At 36.5% G+C, this 19,803-nt stretch overlaps 2 protein-coding genes across 2 annotated transcripts; one reads left to right on the top strand and one right to left on the bottom strand.

Moving 5' to 3' along the window:
* Positions 1–6,308: 6,308 nt before the first annotated feature.
* Positions 6,309–7,424, top strand: LOC149485970 (uncharacterized). Its single transcript, XM_089698682.1, has one exon. It carries the CDS (start codon positions 6,309–6,311, stop codon positions 7,422–7,424), a length of 1,116 nt encoding a protein of 371 aa, XP_089554808.1.
* Positions 7,425–11,787: 4,363 nt separating this feature from the next.
* Positions 11,788–13,453, bottom strand: LOC149485971 (uncharacterized). Its single transcript, XM_089698635.1, has one exon. It carries the CDS (start codon positions 13,412–13,414, stop codon positions 11,981–11,983), a length of 1,434 nt encoding a protein of 477 aa, XP_089554761.1. The 5' UTR covers positions 13,415–13,453; the 3' UTR covers positions 11,788–11,980.
* Positions 13,454–19,803: the final 6,350 nt, after the last annotated feature.

A 19,803-nucleotide genomic window follows, 5' to 3' on the forward strand; every position in this document is an offset into this window, starting at 1 on the left:
AAGTTCAGTAACCCAAACTACCCTAATATAATATTTTGACAATCGATTCCTCCTAAAGGCTTCCATGGAGGAATGTGTTTATTTTACCAATTATAGACCTAATTAAGAGCAATTTATCAGTACCGGTCACAAGTTGCACTTTTGAGTTTTTTGGAAGAAAAAAATAAAAAGATCAAGTTCAGTAACTCAAACTACCCTAATATAATATTTTGACAATCGATTCCTCCTAAAGGCTTCCATGGAGGAATGTGTTTATTTTACCAATTATAGACCTAATTAAGAGCAATCTATCAGTACCAGTCACAAGTTGCACTTTTGAGTTTTTTGGAAGAAAAAAAATAAAAAGTTCAAGTATCGTAACTACCCTAATAAAATTCAATTCCCCGGAAACGCCTCCGTGGTGGAATCTGGTATTTTTATCAATGATAGACCTAATTATGAGCAATCTATCTGTACCGTTCACAAGTTGCACTTTTGAGTTTTTTGGAAGAAAAAAATAAAAAGATCAAGTTCAGTAACTGAAACTGCCCTAATATAATATTTTGGCAATCGATTCCTCCTAAAAGCTTCCATGGAGGAATGAGTTTATTTTACCAATTATAGACCTAATTAAGAGCAATCTATCAGTACCGGTCACAAGTTGCACATTTGAGTTTTTTGGAAGAAAGAAATATTTTTTGATCGATTGATGTGCAGTATGGGGAAATTGTTTGAGCCAAAATCATTTTTTACTGCGTATAACTCAGAAACGGTAGGATATAGGAAAAAATGATTTATGTACAACTTGTAGATAATTTTATGGCCTTTCAACTTTTCCTTGAAAGTTTTTCTCTAACATGTACCGTTTTTGAGATTTAAGCGAAAAATGAAAAAAATGGACCCATTTCCCCCCTCCCCCCACTCCGGGGCTCCTCCTAGTGTCCCGGGGTTTTAGTATGTTTATTACCTAGGGACTCTTGACATGTTTCCGAAGAAACATCTTACGTTACTAACTCACGCACTCTAGAACTTTTTATTCAATGGACTAGTATTAATGAATTACTAAATTTTATATTACGTCAAGAAAACTTAATCTTAAAGATTTATTATAATTTATAAAGCCTGATCAACGAGCATCTTCAATTTTCCTGTTCGTCATCCTAGTGTAGCGATAGATACCTAATAGTAGGGGAGCCCATGATTAGGGAATGCAATCCGGATTACCCGAAATCCGATAAATCCGGATTTTGCTCGAATTTGAATAGGCTTTTAAATCCGGATTTAAAGAATGGAATCCGGATTTTTCGAACATATTGGCACAGTATTACAATATTTATAGGTTCTAATGTTTCTTGCGTTAGACGATAGATGGCACTGTAAGTGCATCCCGTTCCCGCGCAAGCAGTCGAATTTGGCGCGAATCGCGACACGTCGCGAAGCGGGCCTAGAAATAATACGTTTGAATTTAGATCTTATCACATTGCATTACTGTTCACTTTTGTTTACAACAATTTATCACCATTCGAAGCGTCGACTGGAACGTATTTCAGCTTACGCAGCTTCGAGTATTCGAGTGTAGACCGGCTACGACGCTAAGTAATGGAGTAGCTTCCATTTATAATGTTTTATTTTAGCTATGATTAATAAGTTTTTTTTTTTAACTTTGTCGAATCTTGTTTATTGAAGTTACCTACTTTGTGTGTAGTTGTGTTCATGAAAATTTGAATTTTGTTATTACTGATTTTGATAAAAATAAGAACTCTCTGAACTGAAAAAGCAAAATAGGATTTTGCTTACTGATTTAGAAAATTGAAGCTGTTTCGTTTTAATATGTTTGTATATGATGAAAACTCTGTTTGCAATTTATGTTGTTTCTATTATCTAAGAAAATATTAAATGTTTTGTTATAATGTTTATGTCTGATGGATGTGACAAGGAGTCTGCTTTATGTTTTTTCTTTACCAAAGTGTAAAAGTTTTGCACGCCTCATAAGCGAAGCGTTGAGGTGGGTACTACTGTCACTTCGCGCAAAACATCTGATTTTTCAAACTTAAAATGTCTTTATGTATCATACATTGCACTTGTAAGATAATACATTACACACACATATTAAGAAAAAACACTATTTTTAACATTCATGATATTTTTGATGTCATTTTTGTTATTTAAACTAGTTAAAAAACAGTTTAAAAATGTTCTGTCTTGGACGTCCGTGTGTCTGTATGTGCGGAGGATTTTCTTGTTAACACGATAGCGACCAAAATACTTTACTAATCGAGTCTTTTTTTTTCTCTTACGCTTGAGTATGCTCAGGAATAGAACCCTTTCATTTTTCAGGGTCTGATTCGATGTGGTTTAATTGTTATTAAATAAACAAAAATAATAATTAATAAATAATTATTAAAAAAAAATTATGAGGCGTGCACTTTTGGATTTTCCAAACTATTTATTTTATTAGAATTTTAGAGTTTGTCTAGTTAATTTCTAGGTATTGAAAAATATAAATACATTTGATTTAACTAAGATTCATGTTTTTTATTGATTTTACATAATAATAAACGTTTCAAACGGAAAAGTCAAATTTTTCATTCAAAATCCGCTAAATCCGGATTCTCCGGATTATTGTATAAATCCGTTTTTCAAAATCCGGATTTTGTAAAGTAAACGGATTTGCATTCCCTACCCATGATGCTAAATGTGAATTTACTCGAGCGTCACGGGAACCTATTAGAATTGGTAGATTAGACCATAGCGAGAAAAAAAGGTCCTATAATGTTTTCACTTTTAGCGGTGGGGAAGGGTTTTTTGATTTTTTTTAATTTAAAAAAGAAAAAAATTGGCTTGGTTATACTCAAGCGCGTTAGATATTGATATTTTGCATGCTCCAGGACGTCACTGAAATAAAGAATACGTTAATCTGACGATTTAAGTGGCGATTTAATCGCTATGAAGAAAGGGTAAAAAATTAAAGTAATATTATTCGAGCGCGTCAGATTAATATATGGGGGGGTTAATTACAATATAAGAAGTCCCCATTTCGCTAATCTGACGATTCGAGCTCAACCTTAGGGAATTATGGATTATTCAAATTTTCCAGCGGGGCCCCTGAGCGCACCCACCAACAATAACTGCTCATATTGACTAGAGGTACTAATGAATAGCTAAGGTACCGTCCCTTATAGTAATCTGACGCGCTCGAGTAAATCCCAAAATCCCCTCTTGGGCTCCCCTACTATAATGCTTCGTATGTCTCTACAACAAGTCTATACTGTCTCAGACTGATATAATTTATTGAGTACTGAGACTCTCAGTACTCAATAAATTATATCAGAGTCTCATTCGTCATTCGTATGTGATGGTTTCGCTGAGAATTGAGATAGACGTGCTGTGATTCAATAAAATGTTGCATATTAAGTGTTGCTTTGTGTTGTTATGTGTCCACATTATGTTCTCTTGTAAGTATGTTGTAGTAAATGAAATCATATATTCCTATACGAGTGTTCTTATGACGCTTAAATTTTATCTGCGATACGTGTTGATGAACTTGGAATTATTAAATAAAACCAGTATTGTACAGAAAAAAAAAACAAATGGTGTTTACGATTACACGGAACGATGAGATGATATTTGATGAAAATGTTGTGATAAAATATATGTATAGTATATTCTGGTTAAATTTTTAGCTGGGCAACCTCGAATGAAGTTCTTTCGTAAGGACTATCATTATATAGAGTCGACGGGCAGTTTTTATAAAATTCAAACGATACACAAAAATTGGGACCAAGCGAAAGAAAAATGCGAAATGGAGGGAGCTACACTATTTTATCCTGATGATGATGATGAAGCCGAAGCAGTGCTTTTTCTAGACGTCATTCCGAATCAAATGAGCTATCGCACGTATTTTTAAGAGACTTATCTCTATTTTACGCCATTTTCAACTTATCAAGTAGACTATTCAAACGAGTTGCAAAGCAATCAAGAATTATGTATTTAAGGATTCTTGTGAATTTTAAATTGAAAAAAAAAATGTGTGCGTGTACTAGAGTACACACGTAAGAAGTGAAACTTCTTTATGACCTTATTTTTCAAAAAATAATTTACTATCTACACTAATATTATAAAGAGGAAAACTTTGTTTGTTTGTTTGTTTGATTGATTGTAATGAATAGGCTCATAAACTACTGGACCGATTTTAAAAATTCTTTCACCATTCGAAAGCTACATTATCCACGAGTAATATAGGCTATATATTATTACGCTAAGACCAACAGGAGCATAGCCACGCGGGTGAAACCGCGCGGCACAGCTTGTATACAATATTACAGAAATGTAAGTCTAACACGCTCGTCGCTTCGCTCCTCGCTACCTATTTAAATATTTACACCAGCCGCTGCTGAAACTCGCTCGCTTCGCTCGCTCGGCTCGTGCGGTAGTTCAAAAATCAAAAGTTAACCTAAGATGCTCGTCGCTTCGCTCCTCGCTACCTATTTAAATATTTACACCGGCCGCTGCTGCAACTCGCTCGCTCGGCTCGTACGGTAGTTCAAAAGTTAACCTAAGATGCTCGTCGCTTCGCTCCTCGCTACCTATTTGAATATTTACGCCGGCCACTGCCGCGACTCGCTCGCTTCGCTCGCTCAGCTCGTGCGGTAGTTCAAAAGACCAAGGGAGACGCCAAAAAATTCGAGTTATATAGAGTTTTCAACTTAGATTAAGGACAACAACAACTAAGGATTTCGACTTAGGCGGATTTTGATTGGACATAAAGAGTTTGAGGTTTATTCTTATATAAATATTGAATTCACAAAATCATAATTGAACACCAATCAAGCAAACACGTGTTAACGTGAGTCATAGATTTATTATCGTATACTCCTAAAATGTTTTCTAAGAAACAATACTGTACTTACATTGTCGGCAAGTTCTTAAAGGCGGTAACTTATTTTTGTTCGAACAATAGAGGTAATAAATATAAATTCCTAATGTCGAAATCTTGAAACAGTCAGAAATTAATGACGCACATAGTATATACATATTATGACAGAGGTTAAGCTTAAATAACTTGAAAAATAAATAACATGATCTCGCCCACGTGTTGGTGTTTTAAAAAATTCAATCAAAAACTGAGGTTAACTTTAAATACAATTTTAGAAAAATAAATACCACAATCAACATTCAAGTATTAGAAAAAATTGATACCATAATTCCACCCACGTGTTAGTGTATTGAAAAATACAATCAAAAAGTGAGGTTAATCATAAATAACTTAGAAAAATAAATACCATTATTACACCTAAGTATTAGAAAAATAGATGGGTATTTCGCAAAAAATGTGTAAATTTGACACAATTGTTTGACTTTTGGATTTCTGCTCTATAAGCTGTTGGAATAGTTAGAGGACCGTATCATGGTCTATAATTTAGGAAAGGGAAGGTATGTTGCTAAGAAAGATTTTTGAAATCTAATATGCAGAAAAAATAGTTGATCAGGGGAATGAGAAAAGGGTATCAGGTTAATTAGATTCATCCAAGTTTTTGAGATTACAGAGCCAGGTTAGGTAGGTTTTTGCAGGTGTATTAGAAAAACCCGGTATAATGCTTTATAAATTTATTAAATTGTAACAAAAATTATTCATTCTTACGTTTAATCAATTAAAATGCTTATCAGATGCATTAGAAAAACACATTAAACTTCCTCTAAAGGCTAAAAGAGCAATAGGATCACTACGCGTTATTTTTAGAAATAAATCAAAAAAGGTTAATTTAATAAAAAAAAATAAAGAAGAAGTAAAAAAATTCCTGGAAGATGATGAAAATAGCTGTGTTGCAGCTGGAATGAAAGAATATGTTAAAAGGGCAGGTATTAAATTTCAAAAACGGTATCTAAATGATTCTCTTTATAACCTACATAAAAAGTTTATACAGTATAATGACACTAGAATTAGTTATGCAACCTTTTGTCAATTTCGTCCTTTCTGGATATTTCCCGCCTGCAAAAAACCTTCTGAAACATGTCTGTGCATTCTCCATGAAAATTTTTTATTAATTGTAACAGCTTTACATAGGAGCAAGATAATCAAAGCAAGTGACGACACTGGAATTCTGAGGGAAATTTGCTGTGACATTTACGACGTTAATTGTTTATTTCGAAAATGTCATAAGTGTAAAAACCTAAATATTTGCTACATGGAGTTTGATAATTCAATTGAATTTTTCTATTGGGCTTGGAAATCGAAAATAGAAAGAACTGCCACACAAAAAGTATACAAAATTATCAAAAAAGAAAAAATAAAAACTACACCGAAAGAAGCAATAGCTACTTTTGAAAACATGTTAATTAAATATTTAAATCACTGTGGTAAAATCAGAGCACAACGTAACGCTATAACAAGTTTAAAGGAAAATTTAAGCCCGTCTGAAGCAATAATCCATGTAGATTTTTCCGAGAATTACAAATGTCAATTTTCCAGAGAAATCCAGGCTGTACATTTTGGTGGTAGCAAACAACAGATTTCTTTACACACAAGCGTCTTATATTATTTTGATGTTAACCAAGTGAAGGTAACAAAGTGTTACGCCACAGCAAGTACCAACACAAGACATGATGCAGCAGCAGTATGGGCCCATTTAATGCCGCTTCTGGAATTTATTCAGAAACATGCGCCCAGTACGACCACTCTACATGTTATTTCTGATTCAGCTGGGAGCCAGTACAGGAACCTAAAAATGTATTTTATCATTACTGCTTTACATTGGAGTTTTACAAATATAGAACATATTACTTGGAATTTCACTGAGGCAGGGCACGGTAAAGGTGCCCCTGATGGGGTCGGAGCTGTATTAAAGCGATCTGCGAATAATTTAGTAAAATGCGGAAAGGATATACCGGATTTAACTACATTCGTCGAATTGTTAAAAGAACATCTGAATAATGTTATTATAGACACAGTTTCAGAGTATGCAATTTTCGAGAAGGATTTGTTGCTGCCCAAAAATTTGCAACACTTCAAAGGTACGCAAAAAGTCCATCAAATTGTATGGAATTTAAATAAAAAAGCAATGGTTGCACTAAGAATCCTAAGTTGTACGGAAAGTTCTTGTCGCATATTGGCGAATCGGTGTCCTCATGGCAATCATTTAAGCTTCCACGAACCTCTGCTGAAAGCATTGCCGAGGGTGAGGATCCTTTCCGACGTTTTAATTCGAAGTGCTTATCAAGAAAGCATTTCGAATTCAACATTTGTGGCTTCGCCAATAAGATCACCAGCATTTTCCGCGTTATCCGAGTTAGAATTGCCTTCTGAACTGCAAAGGAGTTCTTTAGATAATATTTTAGCAAAAGGTTACGATGATAAGGAGAATATCGCCGACAATGTAATAGAGCAGAGTGACAGTAGTGACAGCTTTGAGATATTTCCCAGAATGAAAAAGAAACATGAATTTTAACCTTTTTAGTTTTTAACATTCATCCATATTATACGTGTGGGTGTGCACAGACGAAGTCCCAGCCAACTTATTTTTTTATTTTTTTTTTTATTAGGTATTTGAGTTATTTGTATTATCGTGTTTGTTTCTGTTATTGGAATTGTATTTTTTTTTTATTTCAAGGCATACTGCGATTGAGATATCATGCATGTTTAACATTAAATATTATGAATATTTTCTTGTGATGATAAAATAAGATTCTAGAATAAGTTGTTAAGTTACTAGATATCATTCCTGTTCGTTATTAAATTTATTGTGATGTTAAGTTTTATGGTATTTTGTTTTGTTTTAACAGGTTTTCTTTTAATTAAGCAAACAGCTTAATTGATTAAACGTAAGAATGAATAATTTTTGTTACAATTTAATAAATTTATAAAGCATTATACCGGGTTTTTCTAATACACCTGCAAAAACCTACCTAACCTGGCTCTGTAATCTCAAAAACTTGGATGAATCTAATTAACCTGATACCCTTTTCTCATTCCCCTGATCAACTATTTTTTCTGCATATTAGATTTCAAAAATCTTTCTTAGCAACATACCTTCCCTTTCCTAAATTATAGACCATGATACGGTCCTCTAACTATTCCAACAGCTTCTTCTTCTTCTTCTTCTTTTTCAAATGGCAACTCCCGATCCCAGTGAGGACGGATTCTGCCAATGTCAAGTTTTGAACGGATGGTCAGTTTAAGTTAATGCTTATGTTAAGCGTGCTCTGTGCTGAGGAAAAATCACGGTTGAGATGATTTACTTTTTATTCACTGAAAGACTTCTTACATGGAGCTGTATAACCTGACAAAGAACAAATATTAGTTATAGACAACACAACACATCACAAAAGCATAACATAAAATAGGTATAGGTAGTCAGTGGGAGTTCAAAATTTTAGATTGTTAAAATTGATAAATTTTGATAGGATATTCACAAATGAGGTAGGGACAAGGCAAAGTAAACACTTAAAATTAGTAGGGAGGGGAACATCTGGGGGAAGGATATCCAGAAGTGAGATACGGAGCTTAGGGCAAACAAAGAATAAATGGTCATAACTTCCTTCGTCTATACCACACTCACAGAGAGAATGGTCACGAACATGAATTTTAAATAAATGATTAGGAGTGGTATTGTGACCCAAACGGAGGCGGCAAATGGTGGAAACAGTAGGCTTGTCTATATTAGGGAAACGGAAGAACCAGGGCTTACGTGGAATTGAGGGTTGGATATCTCTATAAAATTTCCCTTTGGTTGAATTTTTCCACTGACTGTTCCATGTATGATCCAAGCGATCCTTAGAAAGAGAAGAGAGATCGTGGGCATAATTAGAGTAATGCTCCAGAGTACCATGTTGAATGGCAGATTTAGCCAGAACGTCAGCTTTCTCATTGCCTACAATACCAGAATGGCTTGGAATATGTACTAAATCTACCTGAAGCCCTTTTCTGAAGCAGTTGTAAAGTGCGGATTTTATTAGAAAGATGATAGGAAATTTAGACTTTGAGCGGAAAGGGTTAGAAGTAATAGTCTGAAGACAGCTGAGGGAGTCCGAAAAAATAACTGAATTTTGGAGATTATGAGAGTCGATAAAATTGAGAGCTTCCAAGATAGCTGTGGCTTCACCAGTAAAAACAGAAGAGAGAGGGGGACATTTAAATTGTAAAATAGTGTTAGAGTTATGGTGCCATACAGCAACCCCTACAGCAAGATGTTTTGACACTTTTGAGGCATCCGTAAAAAAAAGATTATAACCACGCCAGTGGGAAGAAACCAGACAGTTAAAAGCAACATTAGAATCTGGAGCATATTTTTGAATACCAGAACTCATATTAATGTTGGGGTTAAAAACTAGTGCATGAAACGGAGTTGAATATAAAGGATGGATACTAAATTGGGATGTTGGATCCGGAAGGCGGTTAAATTTGATGAGACTTTTAAGTAGGCAAGGAAAATCAGATGGACGACGGAGGTTATTTAGAGTAAGTATTTGAAGTAGATTTCGAATTTTAGGAAGAAGGGGATGAGAGGATAATTGTATAAGCCGAAAGAAATACTTGTCTGACAGATATTGACGGCGGAGATATAAAGGAGGGTCTACACATTCTACCTGAAGGGCATTGACTGGGGTAGACTTCATGGCACCTATAATGAGTCGCAGACACTTGTATTGTATTCTGTCCAATTTTATTAAAGCTGTTTTATTGCAAGGTTCTAAGATGAACGACGCATAATCCAAATGGCTACGGATTATAGCATTATAAACTAGTTTTTGACAATATGGATGTGATCCCCACCAAACACCAGCTAGGGAGCGTAAAACATTAATACCCTTTTCGCACTTCTGAGAAATGTAGTTAGTGTGAGCCATACCATTCAGCTTTTGGTCAAGCACCACCCCTAGAAATTTAATCTTGTTGACTACAGGGATTGAGGAGTTTTCTAGTAATATTACCGGCTGTGGGATCAAGCGTTTTTTCGTGAACACAACTACATTGCTTTTGCTGGGCGATAGTGACAAGCCATGATCGTTCATCCAATTTTCCAAATAAGATAAGGCGCTGTTAAGTCGAAAGGTAATCACATCCATATTCTCTGACGAAGTATACAATGCTATATCGTCCGCATACTGCAGAACGCTACAATACGATGGAATGGCTTTATCCAAATCCCAGGTGTATATAGAATACAATAATGGACTCAAAACGGAACCTTGAGGGAGGCCTTTAAATACATGTCTAGTAGGTGTGTCTTTAGAACAGCGTACTTGTATCGTCCTCAACATTAATAAGTTGAAGATGAAATGTATCATCCTCTCAGGCAAACTCAGCTGTAACATTTTCTGTCTGAGCACTGGAAGAAGAACATTATCGTACGCTGAAACTACATCCAGAAATACGCCAACCAAATACTGTTTATTGTGAAAAGAGGAACGAATGTCAGTTGTTAAAATACTAAGACTGTCTAATACACTCAAACCTTTCCTAAAGCCATATTGGGAACTAGCTAGGAGGCCCCTGTTCTCGACCAGCCATTCTAGACGATTTTTAATAAGGTGTTCGGTGATTTTGGCTAAGGTAGAAGACAGGGCGATTGGTCTATAGGAATTGGGGTTAAGGGGATCCTTGCCGGGTTTGGGGATAGGAATAATAAGCTGGGATTTCCAAGAGTCCGGAATAATGGCATGTAAAAAGAAAATGTTAATTAAATTTAGAAAAAAAGATTTTGTTTGATCGCCTGACTTGCAAAGAAAAGAATATGGTATACCATCAACCCCAGGGGATGAGTCTTTTAAGCCATCAAGAACCGTAACAAGTTCTTGCAAGGTGAATGGGCAATCCATACTGTCGTATGATACTAAATTATGGGGAGGACAAGGAAAATGATCAGAAGAGGGGACAAATGGAGGGGATAGTTTGTCAATGAAATCATCAAGCCAAACGTCTGAGTTGTTGGATACTCTATTTTTATCACATAGAGCTCCACGGAAACGGCGAATACTATTCCACATTAATGATGGCGGGGTTTTTGGAGATAAGCTCTCACAGAAACGGATCCAACCCTGTTTCTTTTTTTTTGATAGCACCCGTTTAGTTCGTGCTGCAATTTTCTTATAATTAATAAAGTTCTCATAAGACATACTGGAATCATATCTTAGCTCGGCTTCTTTACGGTCCTTAACTATGGCAGTACACTCATGGTCCCACCAGGGAGGGGATAGCTTCTTAAAAGACAGAGTTGAATAAGTTTTCAATGGGAAAGATTCGGTAGCAGTAGTCTCGAGACAGTTAACAAAAAGAGAATAAGATTCCAAACAATTCTCAGGTGAAGCATTTGGGAGATTACTTATTTTGGTATCAAGGGAGTTGGCAAATTTCTCCCAGTCGGCATTGCCTAACTTAAATTTGAGCAAAGGTGGGAAAGCTCTAGTGGGAACATGGACTGTGCGTGAGCAGGAGATGAGGATTGGAAAATGGTCGCTCCCATGAGTAGAGGAAAGCGTAGAACAAGAAAAGGAAGGAGCTAAGACAGAAGAGCAAATTGTTAAGTCCACTACAGTATTAGGATTTTGTAATGGGGAGACTCTACGGGTAGGAAGGCAATCGTTAATAATACACATATTCAGATCTTCAAAGAGGTCAACCAAAAGATATCCAAAGGAGTCGCAAATGTACGAGCCCCAAGAAGTATGGTGGCCATTAAAGTCACCCATAATAATAACAGGGGGAGGAAGAGAGGAGATGATTAAGGAAAGCTCTGGAATAAAACTAGGATGGGGATGAGGAACATAAACGAATAAGACTGATATATTAGCAGCTCTAGCTGCAACTGCATTAAAGTTACAGCCATGATGGGGAAGTGGAATTTGTGAAAAGGGAATACTGTTATTCAAGAGCAGAGCACAGCCAGCATAACCATCAGCTCTGTCGTCTCTAAGACAGGAATAGCCCGGAACCCTAAACCGAGAACCGGGCATTAACCATGTCTCTGAGATAGCAAGAACCAAAGGTTTATGATTGGTTATTAATTCAAAAATCTCGTGCTTCTTGGGACGGATACTCTGGGCGTTCCATTGCAGAAACACTAGATCCATAATTGAGGATTGATGAGAAACGGGATAATCTTTCGGCAACGTTGGACGGTAACTGGTGGGGATAAGAAAGTAAAGTCTCTATAAAAGATAAACACATATTAAGTAGATGTTCATCAAAAGGAAGTGAAGAGCCCGTATTAGGGAGAGCACAACCATTAGAAAGGGAGGAGGGAGGTTCACGAATGATAGAATGATGTGCATCCTTATCATAAGACTTACCCAGAGGAGCTCGGGAACGGGGGGTCTTAGTGACTGTTTTTCTGTATGAAACATTAGGTGTTGATTGGATAGGAGGATTAAATTGGGAAGACGGGAGGCTTTGGGAATGTATAGATAAAGGATTCTGTATCTGAATATTCTCAGCATAGGATCTACGAGCTGACGGGATGACTCTAGAAGCCTCCTCAAAAGATATCCCTTCAGATGCCATTAACTGCTTAATGGCCTTTTGCCTAGCTTGTTCGGGGCATTTCCTATCAGTGGCATAATGCTTACCAGTACAATGGAGGCATGTTGCATCAGACTCTAAAATTGGACAAGAGTCGCCCAAATGGGCCTGTGAGCATTTGAAACAACGTTCCTTAGAGCGACATTGGTCGCGTACATGTCCAAACCGACAGCATTTATAACATTGAATTGTGGGGTATTGGTACACTTCTACTGGCATGGAGTTGTAAAGGCAGTATATTCTTTCTGGACGAACTTGGCCTTGAAAGGTCAAAACAACGGTTTGAGATGGTGACCATGAAGTAACACCATCTATTCTAATTTTTTTATTAAGCCGTCTGGCTTTCAATATTTTGCCTCTTCCACCTGGGAAATCCACATGGCTGATAAATTCTTCCATAGACCACTCCGTAGGGACACCTTTGACAATGCCCATACGAGTGATGTGAAAAGTTGGAATGGAGGCTTGGTAATTTGAATCTTTAAGAGGGGGGAAATTTATAAAATTATTTGCGTCACAAGCGGTATTGAATTCTACAGAAATTTTATTACGTCCAATAGCTTTAACTCCATCCTTGGCTATGTTAGCTACACGATTGTTGTAAAGGAAAGATCCAAATTTGATCGGTCTGATGGTTAAACCCGCCGCAGGATCGGCCTCTGTACGGGACACATAGACAATAAAGGGACCACTGTCATTGTCGGAATATGTAATGGGATTAGATAAAATGGGATCCACATATGAACTTTGAGACGATGCGATCGCGTAGTTGTTAACTGTAACATGTCTTTTAGGGGGGATCATATCTGTATCAGCAACGGATGGCTCTGACCGTTGTCTCTTATTACTTGTATGCTCCGCTTCCATCACCTCACCCTGGATGTCAGGAGGTTTACCAGGGTCGGGAGGATCAGGATTCATGATGGGTGAGGAAAGTTAGTAAATAAACGCTTACCCCAATATATATATATAGAGACAATCACAAATTTGGTTATCACTACCAGTTTACACTAAAAAAGAGTGTTCTCAACAAGTTAATTAACAAAAATCTCAATGGCACGTGTTTTCTCCGACACAACAAAGATCGAAAAAACTTCCAACAGCTTATAGAGCAGAAATCCAAAAGTCAAACAATTGTGTCAAATTTACACATTTTTTGCGAAATACCCATCTATTTTTCTAATACTTAGGTGTAATAATGGTATTTATTTTTCTAAGTTATTTATGATTAACCTCACTTTTTGATTGTATTTTTCAATACACTAACACGTGGGTGGAATTATGGTATCAATTTTTTCTAATACTTGAATGTTGATTGTGGTATTTATTTTTCTAAAATTGTATTTAAAGTTAACCTCAGTTTTTAATTGAATTTTTTAAAACACCAACACGTGGGCGAGATCATGTTATTTATTTTTCAAGTTATTTAAGCTTAACCTCTGTCATAATATGTATATACTATGTGCGTCATTAATTTCTGACTGTTTCAAGATTTCGACATTAGGAATTTATATTTATTACCTCTATTGTTCGAACAAAAATAAGTTACCGCCTTTAAGAACTTGCCGACAATGTAAGTACAGTATTGTTTCTTAGAAAACATTTTAGGAGTATACGATAATAAATCTATGACTCACGTTAACACGTGTTTGCTTGATTGGTGTTCAATTATGATTTTGTGAATTCAATATTTATATAAGAATAAACCTCAAACTCTTTATGTCCAATCAAAATCCGCCTAAGTCGAAATCCTTAGTTGTTGTTGTCCTTAATCTAAGTTGAAAACTCTATATAACTCGAATTTTTTGGCGTCTCCCTTGGTCTTTTGAACTACCGCACGAGCTGAGCGAGCGAAGCGAACGAGTCGCGGCAGTGGCCGGCGTAAATATTCAAATAGGTAGCGAGGAGCGAAGCGACGAGCATCTTAGGTTAACTTTTGAACTACCGTACGAGCCGAGCGAGCGAAGCGAGCGAGTTGCAGCAGCGGCCGGTGTAAATATTTAAATAGGTAGCGAGGAGCGAAGCGACGAGCATCTTAGGTTAACTTTTGATTTTTGAACTACCGCACGAGCCGAGCGAGCGAAGCGAGCGAGTTTCAGCAGCGGCTGGTGTAAATATTTAAATAGGTAGCGAGGAGCGAAGCGACGAGCGTGTTAGACTTACATTTCTGTAATATTGTATACAAGCTGTGCCGCGCGGTTTCACCCGCGTGGCTATGCTCCTGTTGGTCTTAGCGTAATAATATATAGCCTATATTACTCGTGGATAATGTAGCTTTCGAATGGTGAAAGAATTTTTTAAATCGGTCCAGTAGTTTATGAGCCTATTCATTACAATCAATCAAACAAACAAACAAAGTTTTCCTCTTTATAATATTAGTGTAGATAGTAAATTATTTTTTGAAAAATAAGGTCATAAAGAAGTTTCACTTCTTACGTGTGTACTCTAGTACACGCACACATTTTTTTTTTCAATTTAAAATTCACAAGAATCCTTAAATACATAATTCTTGATTGCTTTGCAACTCGTTTGAATAGTCTACTTGATAAGTTGAAAATGGCGTAAAATAGAGATAAGTCTCTTAAAAATACGTGCGATAGCTCATTTGATTCGGAATGACGTCTAGAAAAATGTATCGGAAATGTGTATTAGCACACAAAAAATTGCAAAAGTTATAAACAAATTAAGTTGCAAAAAAAAAGGTATTTCGTTTATTGTTAATAACTCCGAAATTATTAACATTTCAGAAATTTTGAAAAAATATTCTTAAAGTGGAGGAAATTTCCAATGAAAATCTCCCGACTCCCGGAATTCTATCTCCATTATTTATAATTTTAATTTAACGCTGAAAATAGGCCTCCGCGCGGCATTTTTAGTTAGCGCGCGCAGCTTCAAAACCGAGCACGTCACACTAATTATTTTTTTTAAGGTAATAAATATTAATTTAAAAATTTAAAAAAATTATGGTGTATTCCGAACACTTCAAAGAATTTGCACCCGTTGGAAACTTTACTTATAGTTAATTTTTCAACAAATTAGACAAATGTTAACTAACGAAATTTTTTCGAACTTCCGTCCTTATTGCACATTAAAAAAAATGTTTAAATAATTGTCGGTAAAATTTTTCACTTCGTGGAGCCCTTCATATAAATATACTTAACAAGATCGCGCTATAAAAGTTTAAAAAATTTTAATACTTTGTTTATAATAATTTATTCAAGTTAACAAAAAACTAGAAATTTCTAGTGTTTTGTAGTTTTTTGTTCAAGTTTTGTTTTGTTTCAAAATTTCTGAAATGTTAATAATTTCGGAGTTATTAACAATAAACGAATTACCTTTTTTTTGCAACTTAATTTGTTTATAACTTTTGCAATTTTTTGTGTGCTAATACACATTTCCGATACATTTTTCTAGACGTCATTCCGAATCAAATGAGCTATCGCACGTATTTTTAAGAGACTTATCTCTATTTTACGCCATTTTCAACTTATCAAGCAGACTAGAAAGGTCAAGGGAATAAGTTTAAATTTAGGATTTTATCTATACTTAATATTATAAAGAGGAAAAGTTTGTAAGTATGTATGTATGTATGTATGGTTTTCACGCATAAACTACTGGACCGATTTCAAAAATTCTTTCACCATTAGAAAGCTGCATCTTTACTGAGCAACATAGGCTATATTGCATTTTCAAAAAAATTAGAGATCCTTACCAAAAATGCAATAATGTAACCCAAGGTGTAAAAAAATCCTCAATAAAACTTCTGTCATCGCGTGCGCTGCGGAATCTATTGAAGATAGAACAAAAAAATGTTCTACGGTATTATAGAATGGATCAATATCTACAAGAAAGTCCGCGATACCATATGTCCATCTTCAGTAGTTATGTTACTACAACAACTTTTTTACGTTTTCAAAGTAAATAGAAGTGCCGACAGTAATCAAACCATGTTATCCATACACATATATTAATCCTCATCCCATTAAATGATGTTTTATTGTAGACTGTTTCAATACCAGCAAAATACTTTTTAAATTAAAAAAATTGGATATTCCATTCAAAAGATATAACGAATTTTTAAAAGTGTCAATCTACAGAAAATAGTAGGTTTACTGTTTATTGTTTAATACAATGAGCAGGCGTAGTTCGGGACGGGGTGAAGGTGAGGAGGGAAGGGATATTGAGTTCTGCGAGATAGGTAGCCGCGCGGCTCACTCGACCACTCGTGCGGTCGGCTCCCTACGCAGTGGACGCAACCGAAATCGAATATTTTGAGTTTTCAAAGCGTTAAAAAGTTCTTTTCAGAACTACTTACAAATTATTTTATTCATCTTATTGTTTCTTCACAACACATTTTCCGGTTTCACTAACTTTTACTATTATTAACATTATTTATTTTTCATAGAAAGATAGTTATTTCGATAACATTCTTAGGTATTTATTTAGTATATTACAGTATTTATCAATTTCAAAGCGTTAAAAAGTTCTTTTCAGAACTACTTACAAATTATTTTATTCATCTTATTGTTTCTTCACAACACATTTTCTGGTTTCACTAACTTTTACTATTATTAACATTATTTATTTTTCATAGAAAGATAGTTATTTCGATAACATTCTTAGGTATTTATTTAGTATATTACAGTATTTTATCAAATTTATCCATTAGGTATTTATTAACTAGGTACGTTATTAACTTTGACAAATAATACATCTTTTCCAAAATAATAATGCCACGAAAAAGAAATTCACAACTATCTGCACGTAGTTCTCAAGCGAGAATAGCTAAAATACGTCGTATTGGAGAGTCTTCTTCTGAAAATTCAGCTCGACTTACGAGTATGAGAGAGTACGCGTTGCAATCGCGTGCTCGCGAATCTAGCGTTGATCGTTCGCAGCGTCTTTCTGAAAATAGAGCTAGGGTTTCACAGACACGGGCTCGCGAATCTAGCGCTGATCGTTCGCAGCGTCTTTCTGAAAATAGAGCTAGGGTTTCACAGACACGGGCTCGCGAATCTAGCGCTGAACGTTCTCAGCGTCTTGCTGAAAATAGAGCTATGGTTTCACAGACACGGGCTTGCGAATCTAGCGCTGAACGTTCGCAGCGTCTTGCTGAAAATAGAGATAGGGTTTCACAGTCACGAGCTCGCGAATCTAGCGCTGAACGTTCGCAGCGTTTTGCTGAAAATAGAGCTAGGATTTCACATACACGGGCTCGCGATTCTAGCGCTGAACGTTCACAGCGTCTTGCTGAAAATAGCGCTAGGGTTTCACATACACGGGCTCGCGAATCTAGCGCTGAACGCTCACAACGGCTTATGGAACAGAGACAAAGGCAACGGTCCGTAAGAACAACGACGCGTTACAGAGTTTTGGCACACAGTAACAGATCGGCATTTAATTATGATCCATGCACGCATGCTTCATCTTCTTTACGGCATATTGTTTGACGCTAGAACACCGAACTATCTTAAGGAAAGATTTATATTTCGTCACTCCAACAGCTTGGTATTGAGATCTCCTTACTCCCTTTCTCTTCTAATTCCATCTCACCACTCTAACTTTTACCATCACTCTTTTACTATGTACGCTATTAATCTTTGGAATTCGTTGCCAGATTCAATCAAACATGCACAAACCATATCTACGTTCGATAGTTTGGTAAAAAAATATTATTTTTCGTTATAAATTTATCTATTATATTTTAAATTTTATGTATACTATTTAACATTGTATGTATTATTATTACATAATATGTAGGTATATATATTGGTGTACTATATATAATATATATATGTGTATTTTATTTTATTTATTTATTTAGTTATTTTTCTTAAATATTAAGTGCTCTTTTGCTCACACCTCCATAAATGTATTCTTCCAGCATTTTCCAATATCACAGGTTGTCTGGTAGAAATCACTTGTAAGTGATAAGACCGCCTTTTGTACATTGTCTCTATGTGCTGTTTTCTTTCTGTTATTTTATTTGGTGTGCAATAAAGAATTTATTATTATTATTATTTTTGTTCCATAATACTCGGGTACCACCAGAAGGACGGTACCCGGACCTTTGGAAGGCTTACGTGGGGACACGGATCCAACACGCAGAGGCCCTTTCGAGAATTTTACTGTGTTGTGGGACACCAGCCGCAGCCTGTCCATGACTGCACTATAGAGATACAGTCCTGGGCAGTCCGCGGCCGATGTAGGACTATTGTGAGAAATGGAAGCAAAATAAACCGGGCTATGGAATGGGATGCTACATGGACTGGAATTGGGGACTATGGAAACTATGGCACCTGCCTTTCTACTTAAGGGAAGTAAAAATTTGTTGGCAGGTGGTGACTCGCCCTCTCACTGTATGGGCCCCCGAAATAAGTCGCTAAAATAGTGCGACAAGGGGGCAACATATTGTGAGCAGCTAAGGGTGGAGAGGCGTCCCTGGACTTTAAACTACGATCACGCGCTCCCTGAGGGTCCAGCATCACGTGCCCACTCGCCACTTACGATTCGCATCCACCCTTCGAGCTAAAAGCTCTCGCGACTCCACTCTGGCCGGCCGGTTAAGGCAAGCCAGAGGTGGGGGTCCTGTCCTCGTCAGGCTTCACTCCGACCGGCCGGTGAAGGCAAGCCGGAGATGAAGACAGGGGCCTCCCCCGGGAGCGCTCGGTTCCCGCGGGGTCGCTACTCCCCGACACCCCGCCACAAGGTGTCCTGCGGGTTGACTGACTGCACGGGTGAAATATCTATTGTCACGTAAACAATAGATATTCCAACCGTGGGCGATGGGGTCGTCACATCCCTACGTCCTTATTATTATTATTATTATGATCCCCAAATCGATTATGCTAACCAGAACTCTGTTCAAATAGGAGCAATGAATAAGATATGTCCTAAATGTTTTGCAAGAAAATGGTCCGATGAAGCAAATGGTATGTGTTGCGCGTCTGGTAAAGTTATTCTTCCTGATATTGAAGAACCACCAGAACCAATAAAAAGCCTTTTAACAAATAATCATACATTGTCGGCGCATTTTTTGAATAACGTACGTAGATACAATAGCCTCTTTCAAATGACTTCGTTTGGGGCAAAAGAAATTCGCGAGGGTAGTTTTATGCCCACCTTTAAGGTTGAAGGACAAGTGTATCATCTGATAGGTAGTCTTTTACCGCCATCTGGCCAAAGCCCATATTTCTGATGCCGACCAATTATCTCTGCGATCGAACATTGCCCCCACGCTAAAACCAGATTTGATAAACGAATTGCAGATCATGTTGAATAGTCACAATATATACATACAAAGTTTTAAA

Source organism: Colias philodice, chromosome 9, assembly GCF_061535455.1.
Source record: "Colias philodice isolate Cphi_HAF_F1 chromosome 9, ilColPhil1 Martin Lab GWU primary, whole genome shotgun sequence".
NCBI classification, from domain to species: Eukaryota; Metazoa; Arthropoda; class Insecta; order Lepidoptera; family Pieridae; genus Colias; species Colias philodice.

Coding starts and splice junctions, on each gene's coding strand:
- LOC149485971 (XM_089698635.1), bottom strand. CDS start 13,414: ATGAATCCTGATCCTCCCGACCCTGGTAAACCTCCTGACATCCAGGGT.
- LOC149485970 (XM_089698682.1), top strand. CDS start 6,309: ATGTTAATTAAATATTTAAATCACTGTGGTAAAATCAGAGCACAACGT.